This window comes from Dasypus novemcinctus, chromosome 8 (assembly GCF_030445035.2).
Source record: "Dasypus novemcinctus isolate mDasNov1 chromosome 8, mDasNov1.1.hap2, whole genome shotgun sequence".
NCBI lineage: Eukaryota > Metazoa > Chordata > Mammalia > Cingulata > Dasypodidae > Dasypus > Dasypus novemcinctus.
Genome location: NC_080680.1, coordinates 39,899,839 through 39,918,069, shown reverse-complemented (window position 1 = coordinate 39,918,069; position 18,231 = coordinate 39,899,839). Strand labels below are relative to the sequence as shown.

Genomic DNA, 18,231 nt, shown 5'->3' with positions numbered 1-18,231 from the left:
CAGCCTTTCTTCTTTTCTATTAATAGTAATCTTCCATAGTGTTTTTGATTGGTGATGTTAATTTTTCTCCATAAATTTTTATTATTTGTTTCTTTTTCATTCATCAGGCATACAGTCAAATTCATCTATTCCAAGTCTAAATCTTTATATCTTTATTACTTTTTCTCTTGGTAGAAAAAAAAAAAGTAGATTCAGGAACAAATGCACAGCAGACTTCTTTTTTACAAATAACTAAAAATTTAGCTAATATTTATTACATTATTTATATTTTCTAAACCAAAATCTGAGGTTCTTAACTATTTTTGTGTGCATGCCATGGACCTTTGGACATCTGGTGATGTTTGTGGACCTATTCTTAGAATAGTGATCTTTAAGTGTGTAAAATAATACATAGGAATACAAAGGGAACTAATCATAGTAGAGTATCCAAACAGTAAAAAAAAACAACAACACACAAAAAAAAACACCAAACATGTAATATAGTATCATACGTGCCTTTTTATTAATGCGTTATTTAACAAGATCCAGCAGTGGATCTAATAATTACTGTAATTTCAAAGTAGTTATGAGTGCAAATGCTAGTTTGCAACTGCAATAACATAAAAAGAAAACATGTGCTTTCTATTTATGATAGAGTCACAGGTTTGCTAATTCTATTGTGGCCTGTTGACTACATTTACGGCTGAAGGAATTATAAATTTCAGTTAGAGGTTAGAGAAAATAAAACTGTAAATTTTTTTCCTGACTGAATATACAAATTCTATGACAGAACCCCTGTTCTAAATACTTTCATGTAAATGATATTTCTTAAATAAAGTATTCAAAGTCAATTTCAGGGAAGTGGATTTGGCTCAATTGATAGAGCATCGGCCTGCCACATGGGAGGTCCAAGGTTCAAACCAAGGGCCTCCTGACCCGTGTGGAGCTGGCCCATGTGCAGGGCTGATGTGCTCAAGGAGTGCCATGCCATATAGGAGTGTCTCCCATGTAGGGGAGCCCAACACGCAAGGAGCACACCCCTCAAGGAGAGCCGCCCCATGCAAAAAGTGCAGCCTGCCCAGGAGTGGGGCTGCATACATGGAGAGCTGACACAGCAAGATGACATAGCAAAAAGAGACACAAATTCCTGGTGCCACTGACAAGAATACAAGCGGACTCAGAAGAACACACAGCGAATGGACTCAGAGAGCAGACAACTGGAGTTGGGGATGGGGGAGAAGGGGAGAGAAGTAAATAAAAAATAAATCTTAAAAAAAAGTCAATTATAAAATTGTAGTCAAATGAAGGAATATTTTAATTAGTTGGAAAAAAGTCTCAACATTAAACATTAAAGGTTAATTAATTAACAGTGAAGATTATGTGTAGGCTCTGGAATTCAACTGTCTGCTTACAAATCTGTCTCTACCATTTAGTAGCTGTATGATACTGGAAAGTCACTTTTTTTTCATCTTTAAAATTGATCCAAATAATTCCTGCTTCATAAGGTCGCTGTGATGATTAAATGAGACAAATATGTTTGAGTGCCTAATGTAGTGCATGGCAATCAGTAAGTGCTTTGCTTTTTATTGATTACCATCCATGTTTCAGGCATTTGACTACACACTTGGGATGCCAAAATGATGTCTTCAAGTCACTAGAATAGGGAGGATAAATATATAAATACTTAATTTTTGTACAGTGTAATAGATTCTATCATAAAATATGTTCAACATGGTAAGGGGCAGAATATGAAATGATTAGTTCTAATTGGAGACTGAAGGGTGGGAAGTAGAGAGGATAGAGAGGCTTTCTTTGTGCTGAGTGTTGAAGTCAAGTGTCAGACAAGCTTGGGAGGTCTGTCTAAGAGAACATCATCACCCACCCTCAGTGATACACATGGGAGGGTCAGACTGAAGGAGAGGGAGGGTGGTCGTGAGGACTTTTTGGGAGAGAGTTAACATAATGCTGTAGTTTTCCTCTTCTCATCTCCCCTCTCCATTCAAGGAAAGAGGGGATTTAAAATTCTCTGACAGACATTGACATGACTCCTCAGGGATTTGGAGCACCTGGTGAGGAGTGCTCATTTCTAGATTGGAAATATCTAAATGTCAGAGACATTCTGTAGCTGTGTATTATAACAGAGCATGGAGATAAGCAGGCTGTATTTTCAAAGTTTGGAGGGCACCCTAAAGTGCAGAGTATTTCCCATGGGAAAGAATGGACGTCAGGGAGATTAACTGGAGATTTAAAAAATTGCCCGAGAACCATACCTACCAGGGTGAGTTGACCTCAATAATTGGGATGTATATTGCTTGATCTTAACACGATGCAGTCCTTGAGGAAACCACAAATGCTCCCCCTGAGGAAAGAGCAACATTTAGGTATCATAACCCAGAGAGCCTTGACATCAGATTATAAAGACAGCAGTCTTTCTCTCCCCTTATGTTTTAGTTTTGTAGGCTGCCCCAAGCAAATACCATGAAATGGATTGGCTTAAATAAAGGGAATGTATTAGCTTAGAGTTTTGAGCCCATGAAAATGTCCAAATCAAGGCATCATCAAGGTGATGCTTTCTTCCTGAAGATCAGCTTCTCTTGAAATAGCCCGTGCCTTCCTACATTGAAACAATCTAACATGATGATTTAAAAGGAAATATAATTAACAGAGGGGATAGCAGCACAAGTCATCTGCCAACTGAACTTGAGAAACTAAAAATCATATGCAAGTCATGTAGTCTTCTGGAGGATCAGGAAGTTTTCCAGCATGTTTCGTTAGCTCCTTATTCCCCACTTTCAGGCCCAGTAGCTTAAGGCATTCTCAGCTGCGTGGCTTACTTGAACAACTGGAAACCACCTGTATACTTGTGACCTTACGGAGAAAGTCAGTCAGTTCCTTAACAGCTTGCTTACCATGCAGGTGGGGGGGGGGGTCTTGTGGATGATAGGGGAAACTGTCCACCACCAGAAGCAGAAAGGACCCCAAACCTCCTTTTACCTCTGGCGCTTCTTCCTGAAAGAGAAGGGGCCTTTATCCAGATCACAGACCATGAGAAACAAAGAAAGCTACAACAATATTGAACTTAATTTTAAGCACCACTTCTTGTACAAGAGCTGTTAACTGGTAGCTAAATTGTCTTGTTCCCATTGCCAATAAACAATGAAGGTGCCAAAAAGCAAAGCAGTATAGGGGAGAAAAGAAAAATCCAAAGACTTAGGCAATTTGTGAAATGGATATTCAGTCTTTGAATAATTAAGGATATTCAATTTGTAGGATATTAGAGAAGTCCCTTATCTATACTTACGTCAGAGCAGCTCATTAGTAATTCAAGACATTAGAATTTTATCATAATAGTATGGATCTTGCTGCTGGAGAGTTTCACTTATTGCTGGGTTGGATATTAAAATAAGGGAAATGCTGGATTATAAAATACTATACATTGAATATTTAATAAATTAATCCCCAAGCTAACAGTAGAAGTTCCAGAAGTAATGCCTGCTGTTTATCAGCACTTAATCCCTACTAGTTAATGATATAGTGATAGTTTGAGAGTAAGTTAATGCCTAATTGATTCACAATCCAAACTGGAAGCACAGAGGAATCATACTCAAGGTTAAAATCATGCTAAGAGAGAATTGGTAGTTTTGAACAGGTAAAGGAAAGGAAAGAAGATTGAAGCTTTCAGCAGAGTTGATTCCTCTCAGAATTCCTGGGTTGTTAAACACGAGTTTATTCACATAATTTTGGCTCTCCTTTCTAGGTCTTATCATAATTTTTCTTTCATATTGTTACCTATCAAAGCATGAGTTCTCTCCTTGATGCACTCATATGACCAGTTCCTGAGACTCTGAAGTTTCAAAGGGAATTTATTACTAAGTGGGAAGCAAGGAGATCAGATGGCCTTGGGGCCTGAAATATGTCTCTCCCAGTCTAAGGAGTTTTGGGTTTTTATGGGTTCAAATAAGGGGAAGGGGGATTGTTACCATTACAATAACAAGTATAAACTACAATTTGCAAAATGTAAAGCAGTAGGACTAAGCTAAAGTAACTATTACAATAACAAGTACCAACAACTATAGTATCATGTAAAGAAGTGAGACTAAGCTAGAACTAAACTAAAACAAACTGCAATAGCAAGTATAAACACTATAGTCAGTGGTGATACTTTTTCAAATAATTTTTCAAATACTATTTTTCAAATAACTGGGTCGTACCGATTTTCTTGGTTGCTCAGCAATAGATTCTGCCACCTCTCCATGCCACCTCTCCAAGGAGAGAGAAGAGGAAGAGGAAGAGGAAAAGAGAGTGGGAGAGGGGAAGAGGAGATAGAAAAAAGGGGAGGGGAGAAGAAAGGAAGATAAGGAGAAGAGAGTAAGCATGGAAGAGGAAGCATTAAGAGGAGGAAGAGTGAAAAGAGGAAAAACAAGAAAGGAGAAGGAGAGCGGACCAAACAACTGTGGTTCATTCTGTCAGAGCAGGTGAACTATAAATAAAACATAAAATATTCAAAAGTGAACCCATAGATAAAAATGATGGGAAGTCCTATTCCCAGACAACTAAAAAAATATTATGTGATCCCTGATTAGGTCTTAAATGCTTTAAACTCCTGAGTGTTAGAAAATTTACACACACATCCTTAATATATAAACTTGATTCAATATTAATACAAATTAATTTTCTTAAGTAATTTTAAATTCTTGTCTCTCAGCTTCACTGAATGCATTTGTTGGAGAGAAGAAATTTTCGTTGGGGGGAAGGACATGCTGATGGTAACATTGCAAGTCTTGGGCAGAGTGTTTCTGAGAACCAACAGATATTTTTTAAGACAGGAAGGGAAAGGAAATAGTAAAGTTTGCTTCTATGACCTTTTACACCTATCTGACTTGCATCTATTTTAGGTTTTCTGTCCTACTCAGTTCTTAGCAACCTCTTCAAAGAATTGGTAAAAGTAATAGAGAAAATTATTTGAGTAGTCTCACCTGACAGAATTCCCACTTCCCAAGTTTTCTTGGCTACATTTATTCTGAAAAGTTCTGTTTCAGCACCTGAAATATAATTTTCTCACCCTTAGGGTATGATTAATGTAAATAGAAGGCCTGGGTTTAGTCCTACACTTCATTGGTCTGATGAAGTTGAGGAAAACAGGAATAAGTATGTTAAGGATCAGTGATTTCACATTTATAAAGCATAAAGCTTTATGGTCTTGAAGATAATAGATTCTATATGAATATAAAACCATCATTATTACTGGTAACATTTCCAAATATCTTGCCAACATATTTCTGATTCAGACTATTAAATTTCATACGTAAATAGTGCTAAAATGATATTCACTAAAAAGACTGGGTAAACAGATAAAGCTTGAAAAACAGCGAATACATTTGGGAAATCCATACAAACAATCACCACATTTTTGGGAACTTTTTCCAATTGAGAAGGACAAAGTCAGGTTGTAATGATAACAGCCGCAGCTATTATTTGAGAAATTTAATTGAGAGCTGAGCATCTGTTAGACACTGTTCTATCTGCATTCAATTAAATCTTAATTACTACTCACAAAACCTGCTGTGATAAGTACTATTTTATTGACAAGGAACCAACAAACCAAAATTTTTAAAGAATGTACTGCTGTATACAGACAGAATGGAATCCATCTGAACATGAAGATGCATCAGAATTAATCTCTATCCCAGCATGACGATATTGAAAAGTAATTACTAAATAGAGAAGAAAATAAAGCTTTTAAAGTGTAAATAAAGCGGAAAGAGTAACAAAAATATTCACAGATTTAAATTGGATATAATTTTGGCTTAAAGAACTCTAAAATAACAAGAGTTATTTTGCTTGTTTGTTTTGCTTGTTTTCTTAAATTATTAGTACTTGGTATTCTGTCAAAGCTTTTAAATCTCTGCAGCACTGGTGTACTGCGGAAAAATTTGGCTCTGGACATTTTCAGTCTCTGAGTCAAGTCAGCTATAGAAACCTGACGTATTGGTTACAAATATATTATGTTGACAACACTTGAAACATAAATAAAATAAACACACAAACAGATGATAGTAACAATGGTGAAATTTTTGGAGTAACAACAATATGCTATGCTTTAAATAGAACTGAGCTTATCATTGATCTTATTTACCCTTTTAAAGTTAACATCTGTTTTTCTTTTCAATCCTTCATGAAATAAAAGGCTAAAATAGTGGTCAGCACTCTAGTAGCACTTCCCTAGTCCCAATGGGTTATTTATTTATTTTAAATAACATGGGCTATTGTGACTGTCAGTAAAATAGGGACCTTAATTTATCACAGTGCCCACTGGGCAGGCCACAGAAAAGCACTTTGGGGTTGTATATAAGCAAATTTGTGAAACTCATCCAGAAGAACATTTCTTTATTTATAGGAGCAGTATAATAACTCTTTTACAAATTAGAGAATCTATTTTTAATCTGAATTATCTCTTAATTTGGCTCTTAAATTTGAATTTTTATGTACATATGGTCTTCTTAAAGCAAGATACTTTGGGAATTTATGAAAACTCAGGTAAATATAACATCATCAAATTTAATATTCATTCATTTGTTCATTAAACACTCTGAAATGATACCATGTAGCAACAACAGCTGTATTGACCAAGACGGATGACCATAAATAAATCCAATGATGCTCGTTTATGCTGTTCAGGCGCTCAAATGAGGTTGGGGAGAATTTCGAGGTGTTTAATCTTTTTCTAGGAAGCCAAAACTGAAATAGGCACCCCTGTTGGTCTGTAAGGCAGCTATCCAATGACTTCTTGAAGGCAAGGCCATGAATAATCCTTTGGGAATCACCTTCTCCTGTATTCTTAATCACACACACAAAACAATGTGATGAATTTGTATTATTACAAAATGTCAAGGTTACAATGAGGTGAACTTAAAAAGTCTTGGGTTGCTGAATGCTTCGGGGTCTCAAACTGTTATGTAGAGGTAGTCTCTCAGCAGCTTCACATCCTGAAGCGATCTCAGATTCTTGCGCCCTCTCCACCGCTCCTCATTTCCTTTTTCAGAAACAGCGCTCAGAAAGGTTGTACGTGTAGCTAAAACTGGAATCAGACCTTTTGATTCTCAAACTTTTCAGGTGGTTTTCTGAATATTCTTCTCTACCTTGTTTAGGTAAGAAGGCTGTACAGAAAGGACATATTTTAAGGTTTGAGAGAGGTCTCTTTCTTCCTTTTGGTCAAAATTTATTCGCAAAAGTAGTAGAAACAACTGATGATGGGATGGATGGCAAAAAGCACTTCGGTAAGGGTACAGCACAGAATTGAACCGCTCCACGCTCAAGAATTTTGCAATCCAATTAGCCTTTGATCAAATTTGAAGGACCCACCTTCCCCTGTTTAACTCCGCCCAACGACTCCCGGCTCGAGGGCGGTGGAAACTACAGATCCCAGCATGCAGCTCCCCCTTATGTCATTTATGTGGCACGATAGAGTCCTCATTGCATTCTGGGAAATGTAGTTTTCTTTCAGTAACTACAGTTTAGCGATTAGGTTTGCGGGAATCCGCCCCTCCATTGGCCCCGCCCCTCTATTGACCCCGCCCCCGGTTGCTCAGGAGATGAGGAGACGCCGAATCTTGGTTGGGTGGGGCGGAGGAGAGGTACAGAGGGAAATCCTTGAAGTCTCTCGAGCGCGGCCATGGAGAGTTCTGACATCGCCTGCCGGGACTGGTGCAGCAGTGGGCAATACTGGTTTGAACTTGGACCCACGGACTTGCTGGAGCGCAAGGGGTCCCTTACCCTCCGCTCCCATAACAAGAAATACTCCAAGCCAGTGTTGGTGTATTCCTGGTGAGCCAGTTCCCCGAAGTTCCCGGATGCTGGAGAGGGGGATGGGAAAGGAGAGCAATGGAGAGGGAATAAGAGCGAAGAGGAGAAAGGAAACAGAAAAGAATTAGGAAAGAGGGGAAGAAAAGAAGAGAAATAAGGAAAAATAAGAAAGAGACGAAAGAGAATGAGACCAGAGAACTAGGAGGAGAGAGAGGGGAAGCAGAAAAAGGAAACAGGGGAAGGAGTGACCGAGAGGGTGGGAATGAGAGGTGGGGGCAGGGAGGAGGGGGGAGACAGAAAATCCCTCGGGAAGCAGCCCCGTACACACTAGAAACCTGCTGCAGTCAATTCCCTGGCCACTGAGGTCACAGATCCTTCACCCTGGGGAAGGAGTGGGGAAGTGTTTGCAGAAACCTGGATATCACAGTTCTGAAAGAAGTACTTACTCATAAAAGACAAGGCCCATTAAGAGACCCAGGGTCACAGCTGGAGGGAGATGTCTGTTCAGAGGACTGGCTTACAGGACTGCCATTTCTTGGAATTGGGGATGGCCCACACTGAGCGATTTGAAAGAAGCCTCTGAATATTCCCAAGGCTATTAGGACTCTTGGGCAGAGATTGCAAACCAGAGTCTTTCCTTGAGTAAAGTCAACAGACATAGTTTGTTCGGCATACACAATGTTTAAAATTCTTTTTTTATAAATTAGTTGCCTACATTTTTTATCTCATATAAAAATCCAGGAATTCATCTTCTCTTGAACTCTTGAAAGGTTTGGCAAAAGCGAGCCTTATTTCTCCTGGCAACTATGAATATACTGGAGTTAAGCATTGATTACTACTCTTGCTCTCCCTCTTGTAACTTCACTCCTATAAGGCTCTTGCCTGGTCCCAGGAGACATGTGATTTACTTCCACTGCTTTAGGCCTTGGGGATTGGAATTTACTTAGCGAATCTTTTGTTTTATTAAATATCACAATCAAAAGCAAAACCATGATATATCAGTGGGAGAAAGGTTCTGTCTCTGAAAAATCCCTAAATCGTCCCACAAGTCTACTCCTTAACATCTACTTCTCATCTCTAAAACTGACTCTGCTTATTTTGAACTCAGTGTAAGAGATTGTATAGATTTGAGACCAAAAGCTACATTAGGAAACTGAAAATCCCCTTTTTGGCTTATCCAGGGCTTACCTTATGGCCCCCAGCAAGCTCTTCCTTGATTTTCTTACTTCACAAGGATTCGGGTCATTAGAAATTATTGTTAATGAGAAAGATCCTTCTCAATGGGATGTTGCTTTTTTTCTCCTCTGCACTACCACTGCTTTGAAAAAATTGCCTTGTGAACATCATAGACATCAATCGCAAAACACAGAAGAACATAAATGAGAAGGAGGTGAGGAACCCTGGGGAGAGCAGAAGGGTAGTGGAGCATCTCAAGTCATTTTGGCCAATGCTGGAAATGTAGGGGCTCTCATGCTGTTGGTTTTCAAAAGAAGGTTTGGGAGCAGGAAGAATGAAATACAAGCCCTCAGTTATGTGCCGTTCACTATTGGGGACACAGAGGTAGATAATTTGGGGTCAATGAGATAACCTGTGTAAAACACTTAGCACCATGCCTGGCTCATAGTGAGCATTCAATATGTGGTAGCTAATATTATTTATTTAGTATTCTGTAATGGTTAAAAGCTTGAACTCTAGGTAGCCCTGCTACTGTGTAATATGGAAAGTGATTTGACAGCTTCCTATCTGTTTCTGCAATTGTAAAATGATGATAGGATTATTATGAGATTAAATGAAGTATAACACGTGAAGCACACAGCACAGTAAATATAAATTATATGTTTTAGGACATAGTTATTGACCTCAAGGAAATTCATAGGCCAGTAAAGGAGAAAGATATGAAGTAATTCAATAAAATATGATTTGTATAAATTAGAGATAAGAGGCAAAGCTAAGATTAGGGAGTAGTTGTTGTATGTGTATGTGTTTGCAATTTCCTAAGCAGAGCTTGGAAAGGAGAAGACCAGCTCCATAGATGGACAAAAAAGAAAGAACAGGCAAGTGCAATGGAGGAAGCAATGGTAAGAAGCAGCACCGTGGGAAAATAGTGTTCTCCATGGTTGGTAGATAAAATGTGAGAATCACTTGCATTCCCTGAACTTCTGGACTGCTGGCATCATTGCTTTCCTTCCATATCCAACCAGTTATGAAGATCTGTCCTAATAAAAATACATAAAAATTCAATTAGTATAAAATTCTAAATGAATGCCATTGACCATTTTGGCTTTATGCATTTTGCTCATATTTGTTTAGGGAATATTGACTTATTTTATGATATATTAAAACTTTTATTGACTTTTAATACTTTTTTAGAGATTTAAACAAATTTAATCAATGAACACCTACTATCTGTAGCACACCATCTGAGTATTTGATCAATTAAGTTGACTATACTTGATAGGTTTGCAAAGTAAAACTATAGGAGAAATTCTGACATAACCCTGCTATGTCTATTCAGAAAAGTTGTATATAATGGACATGAGAAAGTGATATACTCAGAATGGTTGTTAGTGGATATCTGTTGTCCACTCCCAGGATGAGGCATTAACAAAGAGTCATGTCTTTCTTGCAGCTGGAGTGATAAACCAAGCACCATATCACCCTCATACCAGAGTGCTTCTGAATGAGATGCCTTTTCTAAAAATTATCATTCCTTATTCATTCTGATAGCATTTGCTGAGCCAGAGCATCAGAGAGTTCCATCAGAAATTCTGAGTTGAGGGGAAGTTTTCTCTTGGGATGTCCTTCTATTCATTGGAATAATGGAATGCTAGATGCAGAATAATTTAGATTTGAACTTAGTAAATATTCTTGTATAAAGCTAGTTCTTATATAGGAATTAATTAAATAATTTTTATTTCTCTCTTTCTTGGCCAAATCAATATCCAATAATGAGTGATGATAATTTAAAGCAAAAAAAATCATTCAGATCTCCATGGAGACAGTTCATGCTTTGGTCTCCTTGGTGATACATACAGAGTATAAGGACTCCAGTTAACTTACGTATTTGTAATTTAAAATTACTTGTCTTTCCTGCCTTAGCCCAGAATAAAAGAGCTTGGGCGTCTTAATCTTTTTTTCTTTTAATACTCCCACAATATAAAAAAACAAAAAACATAAAGAGAAAGGGGAAGAAGGAAGAGAAATAAAATGTGATAATTGTGGGTAGGGAACATGATAGTTCCAATGATTTTTACACAAAATTATTTGAGAGGGGTCATAATCTTTCTGTGAAGCTCTTCACTTTCACTCTATTGTACTGTCTGAACAGTCTATATGTACTTGAGGTGTTGTGGAATTTAAGAGAAGTTCAATTATTTGAGTATAGAGAGGCCAGGACTCAGGAATGATTTTGAGAAGGAAAAATGGTTTATTGACGGCCGGCCGGACTCGGGAGCTTTCAGTTTGAATCCCGAGCCCCGAACAAGATTTTCAAACGTCTTTTATACAGAGAGGAAAGGCCAAATGGTCCCTTTGTTTCAGTTCTCAATAGGCTTCAATTAGCATATATCTTCCACATCTTAGGTAAGCTTTTAGCATGGACTCCAGACATTCTAGATAAGCCTTTAGCATATTTGGTTTTTGCATTTCCCCTAAATACTTAAAGTTTATAGCCCCCGCATTGTTAAACATTTCCTGGGACTGGAGCTGCTGCTAGTCCCCAAGGGCAGGACTGCAGCCCCCCACCGTTCCACACCCACAAGTCAAACAACTTAGTTAAACAACTTAGTTATCTCTGAAGAGACAAAGAGCCTTCCACCCATAGCCCACATCATTCCCCCCTTTTGTCAAAGTTTACTTGCTAAGCTTTGGCATAATTATTGTTGGAGCTATGAGGTGGATGGCTGTTTGTTGTCTTGACTGATTATTTATCAGTCTTTAGTACAGCATCCAGGACCGTTTTTAGAAGTTTAGAACTTTTCATTCTGGACAGCAGAATCTTGGGCAGGGGCCTCCCGCAGTTATTCTGCTGCCACTGGCACTCATGTGGATTTCCAGTCAGGTTCCAGATCCATCTATTACTTTTATTTTACTTTTAAAGAGTTTACACCTTTAATTTAAAAGGGGTGCTGAAGGGAGACGATCTCTTTTCTGTAACTGCTTCCTGCTGGCCATGGGCTGTAGTCATTGCCTAATAAGGTGTAAAACTCTTTAATTTATTCTAACTGGAGGAAGATGGATCTGGCATTCTGTACGAAGTTGGATGAAGTTTTCATATGGTTAATAAGATGTTCACTCTGAAAGAAACAAACTTAATTAAAATTTTGGAATACCTGTTTTTAAAAGAGGACACATTGGATTACAGAGGTAGACAAGGTTAGGTGCCTATAAAGATGGCATTCCTTAAAAGCTGGTGGGAACAGCATATATATTCTTTTTTAAGTTATCCATCTTTAGAGAGAAATTGCAACAGACACTTAGCTTTGTCTGAAGACACATTCCAAGCTGTTCAATGATTGACACTCATTCGCTCTGTCAGATGCTCCTGGTGAACTGGTACTCCTTGGGCAACTGGCTTCACTCAGGATTAGAACACTAATTTGGAAATACTCTTAGTTTTCACCTGTGGGAGTGATCAGAACTACAGAATAAAGATTTTTACACCTTGGTTTTCATTGTACAATTTCTAGCAATTTTGACTTGTTCAATAGGTGACTCACCATCAGCAAGCAAGCCTCACTTTTGCTAACTGAGACTGGCTGAGACTGCCACCTTATTCTATAGACATGTTATTAACTGTTTAGAAAATGATTTTACCAGGAATTTAACATGTCTAATATACTTCTGCACTTGATCCAAAATAGAAAAGCTAACATTACAATTATTAGGCATATATTTAGTACAGGATAAAAGTACAGCACTTAATATTAACTAATGTATTACTTAATGCATAAGGATTCAGAGTTGCCATTATTAGTTTTGAGTTTCAGGTTTGTAATACTTTACATGTTATCTCTCCATGAGAGCAGGCCATAATGCCAATTGTGTTTAAGTTTTACTTACAGTCTCCTGGTATCATGGCTCCACTTAGCATGTTCTTCAACGCAGTGAGCAAGTTGCAGCATCCTTCCAGTATTCCAGAGATTTTCCAGTATTCTACTAGCCTGGTGCATAGTGCTCTCTGGCACCATGGAACAGTGCCAGTCTGGAGGCGATATCCATTGTACACTTGGCTGTACCGAGTCATTATTGGCTGCAGGAGCTTGAAACTGCAATATAGTTTCCATCGACTTCAGGAGCAGAACCAGAGACTGATATAGCACATATTTTTAATTGAGAGGTCAGTGACCAGCCTAGCCAATAACTCACATGGAGAGGCCACCTGTAATGTATACAAGGCCTGGTTCGAATGCACAAGAGTTTGACAATGTTAAAGTTTATTCCTTGTTTTATATATATTTTAAACAACTTAACGCAATACATATATCAAATGACTATTTACTTACACAATTTTACTATGAAGATAACAGTAGGTACTTTACTTTAGTAATAGAGGAAAAATATTATTTTTCATTGTTAGAATGAAAACAGAATATTTCCAATAGAATCAAGACAACTTTTTATTACCATTTACTTAAATGTGTATTTTGCAGTGGCCTTCAGACAGGTTTATTATCATGAAGTTATTTCTGCTACCAATACCAATCTAAGTTTCTTTAGTTAACAATGACTTCTACAATTAGAACTATTTAAACATTTTCAGTTTGGAAGATGTTTTACAAACTCCTTATAATTGACTATAGCCGCATTGACTAGACACCTCATTACTAAATTACAATTACCAATGAAAGAAATTTACTCTTTATTTAAGAGAGCATATCTACAATCTTTTTCCTTTAGCCTAATTTCACCAATGTGAACTTACAATTTTCATTACTGTAAAGATTTTGTACATATGTTAATTTAGTTTATAAATTAACTATGGGAGATTACACTCAAGTTAAATAAAATTGAAACCATAATAGTTTATGCAAGGAATGTTCTCTTTTTCCCTTACAGGAAGCTAAAAACTTCTTTTCTTTAAGTTATGAAAATTATTAATTTAAAAGCATAACTGACTACCAGGTTTTAAAACACATTACACAATTACTTAATTTTTTTAAAAATCATAACCCAGGAAAGATCTCTCCATAGTTTTTATGGACTTTCCTTTACTTACTGAAATTTGTTAATAGAGCCACTAATTACCTTATTTTGTTGGAAAGAAATCTTCTGGAAGAAAATAAGGCTCACCAGATTGTGGAGAAGAAAATAATTTATTCTCAATCTTGCAAGAAGGGGCGCAGAGCCAGATATGGCTGGTGCCCTGAACAAAGAAAAATGACACAATTTATACCCCTAAGCCTAGCATGCAAGCTCTTCCTCTGTTTTTCCATAGATTGGATACTTCAGAAGTTACAGCTTATCTGAGATTTAACTTTCCCACGCAAAAGTTTGATTTAACTGCTTCCTCTATCACATTCCAACCATTTTAGTTTTTACCTGCTCCCCCCTTTTTCAAATAAGGAATAGAATTTAGTGCTGAAATGGCACCGACTTAGTTAGCTCCTTCTTGGGCATCCTTCCACTGCCCATAGGACTGGCCTAAACTGGTCTCCACTGCTGTCCAACCCGGGAGTGGGAGACTGAGGCAGCAGGCCGCTAGGTTACATCAACATTTTTCTTATGTGAAAATTAACCTAATCTTTGTGTGTGTGTTTTTTTTTTTGCAATTTATGGCTGACAAAGGTTTAAACTGGGAAATTACCAGGCAAACTGATTCTTAATTCCCTACCCTAGTAAGATAGGTTTAATCTGCCACACCTAGTCTTGCCTTAAAAGCTCTTGCAAAGAGGAGGCCCTTTCCCAATTGTTTCCATAATCAGATTTCTATGACTTTTTCATCCTGCTTAGTTCAATTTGGGCTTTAAGAATATTTATAAATATAACTGCATATTTAATTTTTAACAATTTGAATAGACCTCTTTTAAGAATTTTTATTTGTTAATTTGATATTATCCTGATGTATGAAGACATACATTGAGCATTTTTTTTTAAAAAATGGGCAGACACAAAGAGTTAGACACAAACACAACTCATTGATATTACTTGTAATTTGCATTATTTTATATACTGTTTAGCTTAATTAATTAGGGGTCCAGAAATACATATTACTTATATAACTGCATATTTAACCTCAACAATTTGAGCAAATAGGCAGACATGAATAGTTTGACACAACAACATGACTTTAGTTACTTTAAACTTTTCAAAGACTTTTGAAACTCTTCTTAATTTGCACTATGACCATGCAGTTTACCACAAGAATTTTCTTTCTTACTTAATGGATTGTAATAACCAAAATGTTCTCAATGCCTTAGCACCATTTTGTTTTAGAACTTTATATTTTACCTTGAAATTAGCAGAATTTTGGATAAGCAACAAGATTAATTTTATATATATTTACTGAGGCTATTTGAAGCCTCAGGGAGACAGACTGCTTTCTCTCATGAATTGCCACTCTTAGGAACACTGACCGTCAAGGCAGGAGACTTCTCCCCCTCCACCCCCCTTTTGGTTTTGGAGATAATAAAACTCCAGTGGTCATTTAACCTTATTCTATCAGGCAGCAATTTATTTAGTTTACACTTGAATTCATGAGAGAAAGGTTACTAATACCAGGAGAGGAGACAGTGATGTCCCAGCTCTTCTCAATTATGAAATAACCATAGGCAAAGGCAAAGGGTGAGGTTAGGCTTGAAGTAACCATAAACAAAGGAAAGGTTAGTGTAGAATTTACACTTAAATAATAGTTTCAGGCTAAATTCACCCAGCTATAATCTCAGTTATTGTCTTTCCACTGTTTTATAATATAAATGCATTTATAAATAATTTTAACTCTTAGTTACAGTTTTTATTAATTTTTTAAAACCTATTAATTTTATAACACCTTTAAATACCTTTCATTCAACTTATAACATATTAAATGAACTTAACCATTACTTTAATTTTTCCTTTAAAGTAAAAGAATAAATCTCTTGCAGTTAGTTTGAAATAAAAGGCTACTTTTCAGGATTTGATTTCTAGAACATAAAATGTTCTTTTAAAAGAGGTAAGACTCTTCTTCAAACATTGAGGATATGATGAGGTTAAAGCACAAGAAGCTATTGATAAAATATTTTCTTTGTATATTGATCTTACTCAATTTAATCATAAAAATTTCCCTTCCACAAACCTTCTACACTTTCAGTATTCATTCAGGTTCTGTCCCACACTCTACTCTTTCCAATAATCAATCATTTTATCTTAGGACAAAATCATCTTCTGTTGCCTTAACAATAAAAATACACTCCATATATCCCACATGCTAAGTTACCAGGCAAACTTCTTACAACATATAATTGCCATTAATACTAAACAAGTTTGTTAAAATAATGAACTTTTCTTCTCTTTAAATACTTAGTAGCATGTAATACCAGAAACAGTTTTTTTGGAAGCAAGTTGGCAGGGGAGATTGGCTGCCGAAAAAGTTTGTTATAAAATTGCCTTTTATTATTATTATTATCAATTCAGTTTTGTTAAATAATGACTTTCTGCAATTAGCCACTTAAATACCTTAAACAATGCTTTGTAAAACTTTTATAATTATTTATACCCTTAAGACAGATTTTACCTTCACAGAACACATTCTCTTACTTAAGGTTACTACAATACCTTCTAAGAACCTGAGCAGAATGCAAACGTATTTTGGCTTTGACACCCTAAGGAGGGAACTTTACTGCATTTATTCTGATTCTGCTTTTCACCCTCTTCACTTCCCCCCCCTTCCAGGCAGTCAGGCGCACAACAAACAGGAATGCGGCTTATGAATAGAAGGGTGGACTCACTGGAAAGGGGCAAGCCGCTCCCCGATTTCCAGCTTTCAGCCAAAATGGGCAGACAGAACCTACTCAAATTTGGCAACTCTCCCAGGAACCCAGCCGCCCCGACTGGGACATTCCCAACAAACTTGGGTGCTTGGCGCGGACACAGATGGCCTCCAAGCCCCGGCAAAGGGCCAGACCAGAGACAAGACAGCAGAACATGCACAAACATCTAGACTCCTCAGCTTTTGCCCCAGAATCATTTCACTCCCTTGCCAATGGCAAGGGAGGGCTCCAGCTCAGCTGTAATTCTACTTTATGTAAGGACACAACTCCAACACTAACATTGAGCTGACACAGACAGAAGCACAAAGGTCACTAATCTGACTCACAAGTTTATATATTTATTTTCACCACGGCTGCCCCCACAGCCATCACAAACCTCAGAACACTTAACATTTGGTATAAAGCGAATTCATTCACAAATTAGCACCATAACAAAAGATTTCAGCTAGACTTTTCCACTGTTTAAACTTTACATCCAGACCAAGCTCCACCAGAAAAGCCGATCCATTTTCCTGTAACCAAGTTTTGTTTTCCTTAATCTAGACCAATTTCCTGGATATTAGGACTTGAACCTATAAATACCCTTCCTATTAAAATCGAGACTCCTCTCCTTTAGTGGATATAAGACCAGTACCAGATTCTAACATGCAGTTAGACAAACCCAAAACACCAGGGCTTTTCCCCGGTTTTCCTCCTTTTCACAAGCCTAGAGAGAACGGCTTCCCCCCAGCCTTCTGGGGCTACTAGGGTTCTCTCGGGAGGTGATCAGCCTCCCCTTCCTAGCAATTAAACTAGGGCCTTCCAGACTGTGCTCACCCAGGGAGTCTTACCTTCTTCCATGTTCGGAGTTCTTTTTCGTTCCCAGAATCTTTCTCTTCAGACCTTCCATTGCCCTCGATTTTTGTCGGGAAGATTCTGGTGGAGCCCACATCTTTTCTGGATTAAATTTAATCCAGGGGCGCCCAGATTTGGGGTTCACCCGAGTCCTCCCGGCTTCCTCGGGGATTTGGAAGGGGCAGCAAAATGCTACCGTCTCTGGCCTTCATTTATTGTCCCACCAGAGTCGCCAAAAATGTTGTGGAATTTAAGAGAAGTTCAATTATTTGAGTATAGAGAGGCCAGGACTCAGGAATGATTTTGAGAAGGAAAAATGGTTTATTGACGGCCGGCCGGACTCGGGAGCTTTCAGTTTGAATCCCGAGCCCCGAACAAGATTTTCAAACGTCTTTTATACAGAGAGGAAAGGCCAAATGGTCCCTTTGTTTCAGTTCTCAATAGGCTTCAATTAGCATATATCTTCCACATCTTAGGTAAGCTTTTAGCATGGACTCCAGACATTCTAGATAAGCTTTTAGCATATTTGGTTTTTGCATTTCCCCTAAATACTTAAAGTTTATAGCCCCCACATTGTTAAACATTTCCTGGGACTGGAGCTGCTGCTAGTCCCCAAGGGCAGGACTGCAGCCCCCCACCGTTCCACACC

At 37.7% G+C, this 18,231-nt stretch overlaps 1 protein-coding gene across 1 annotated transcript in view; it reads left to right on the top strand.

The window, feature by feature from the left end:
* Positions 1–7,567: 7,567 nt before the first annotated feature.
* CFAP95 (cilia and flagella associated protein 95) overlaps positions 7,568–18,231 on the top strand; it is a 121,443-nt gene continuing 110,779 nt past the window's right edge. The window contains exon 1 of the mRNA XM_004454746.3: positions 7,568–7,803. Within this exon, the coding sequence (XP_004454803.1) occupies positions 7,652–7,803 (152 nt within the window). The 5' untranslated portion in view covers positions 7,568–7,651. The remainder of the gene's footprint in view (positions 7,804–18,231) is intronic.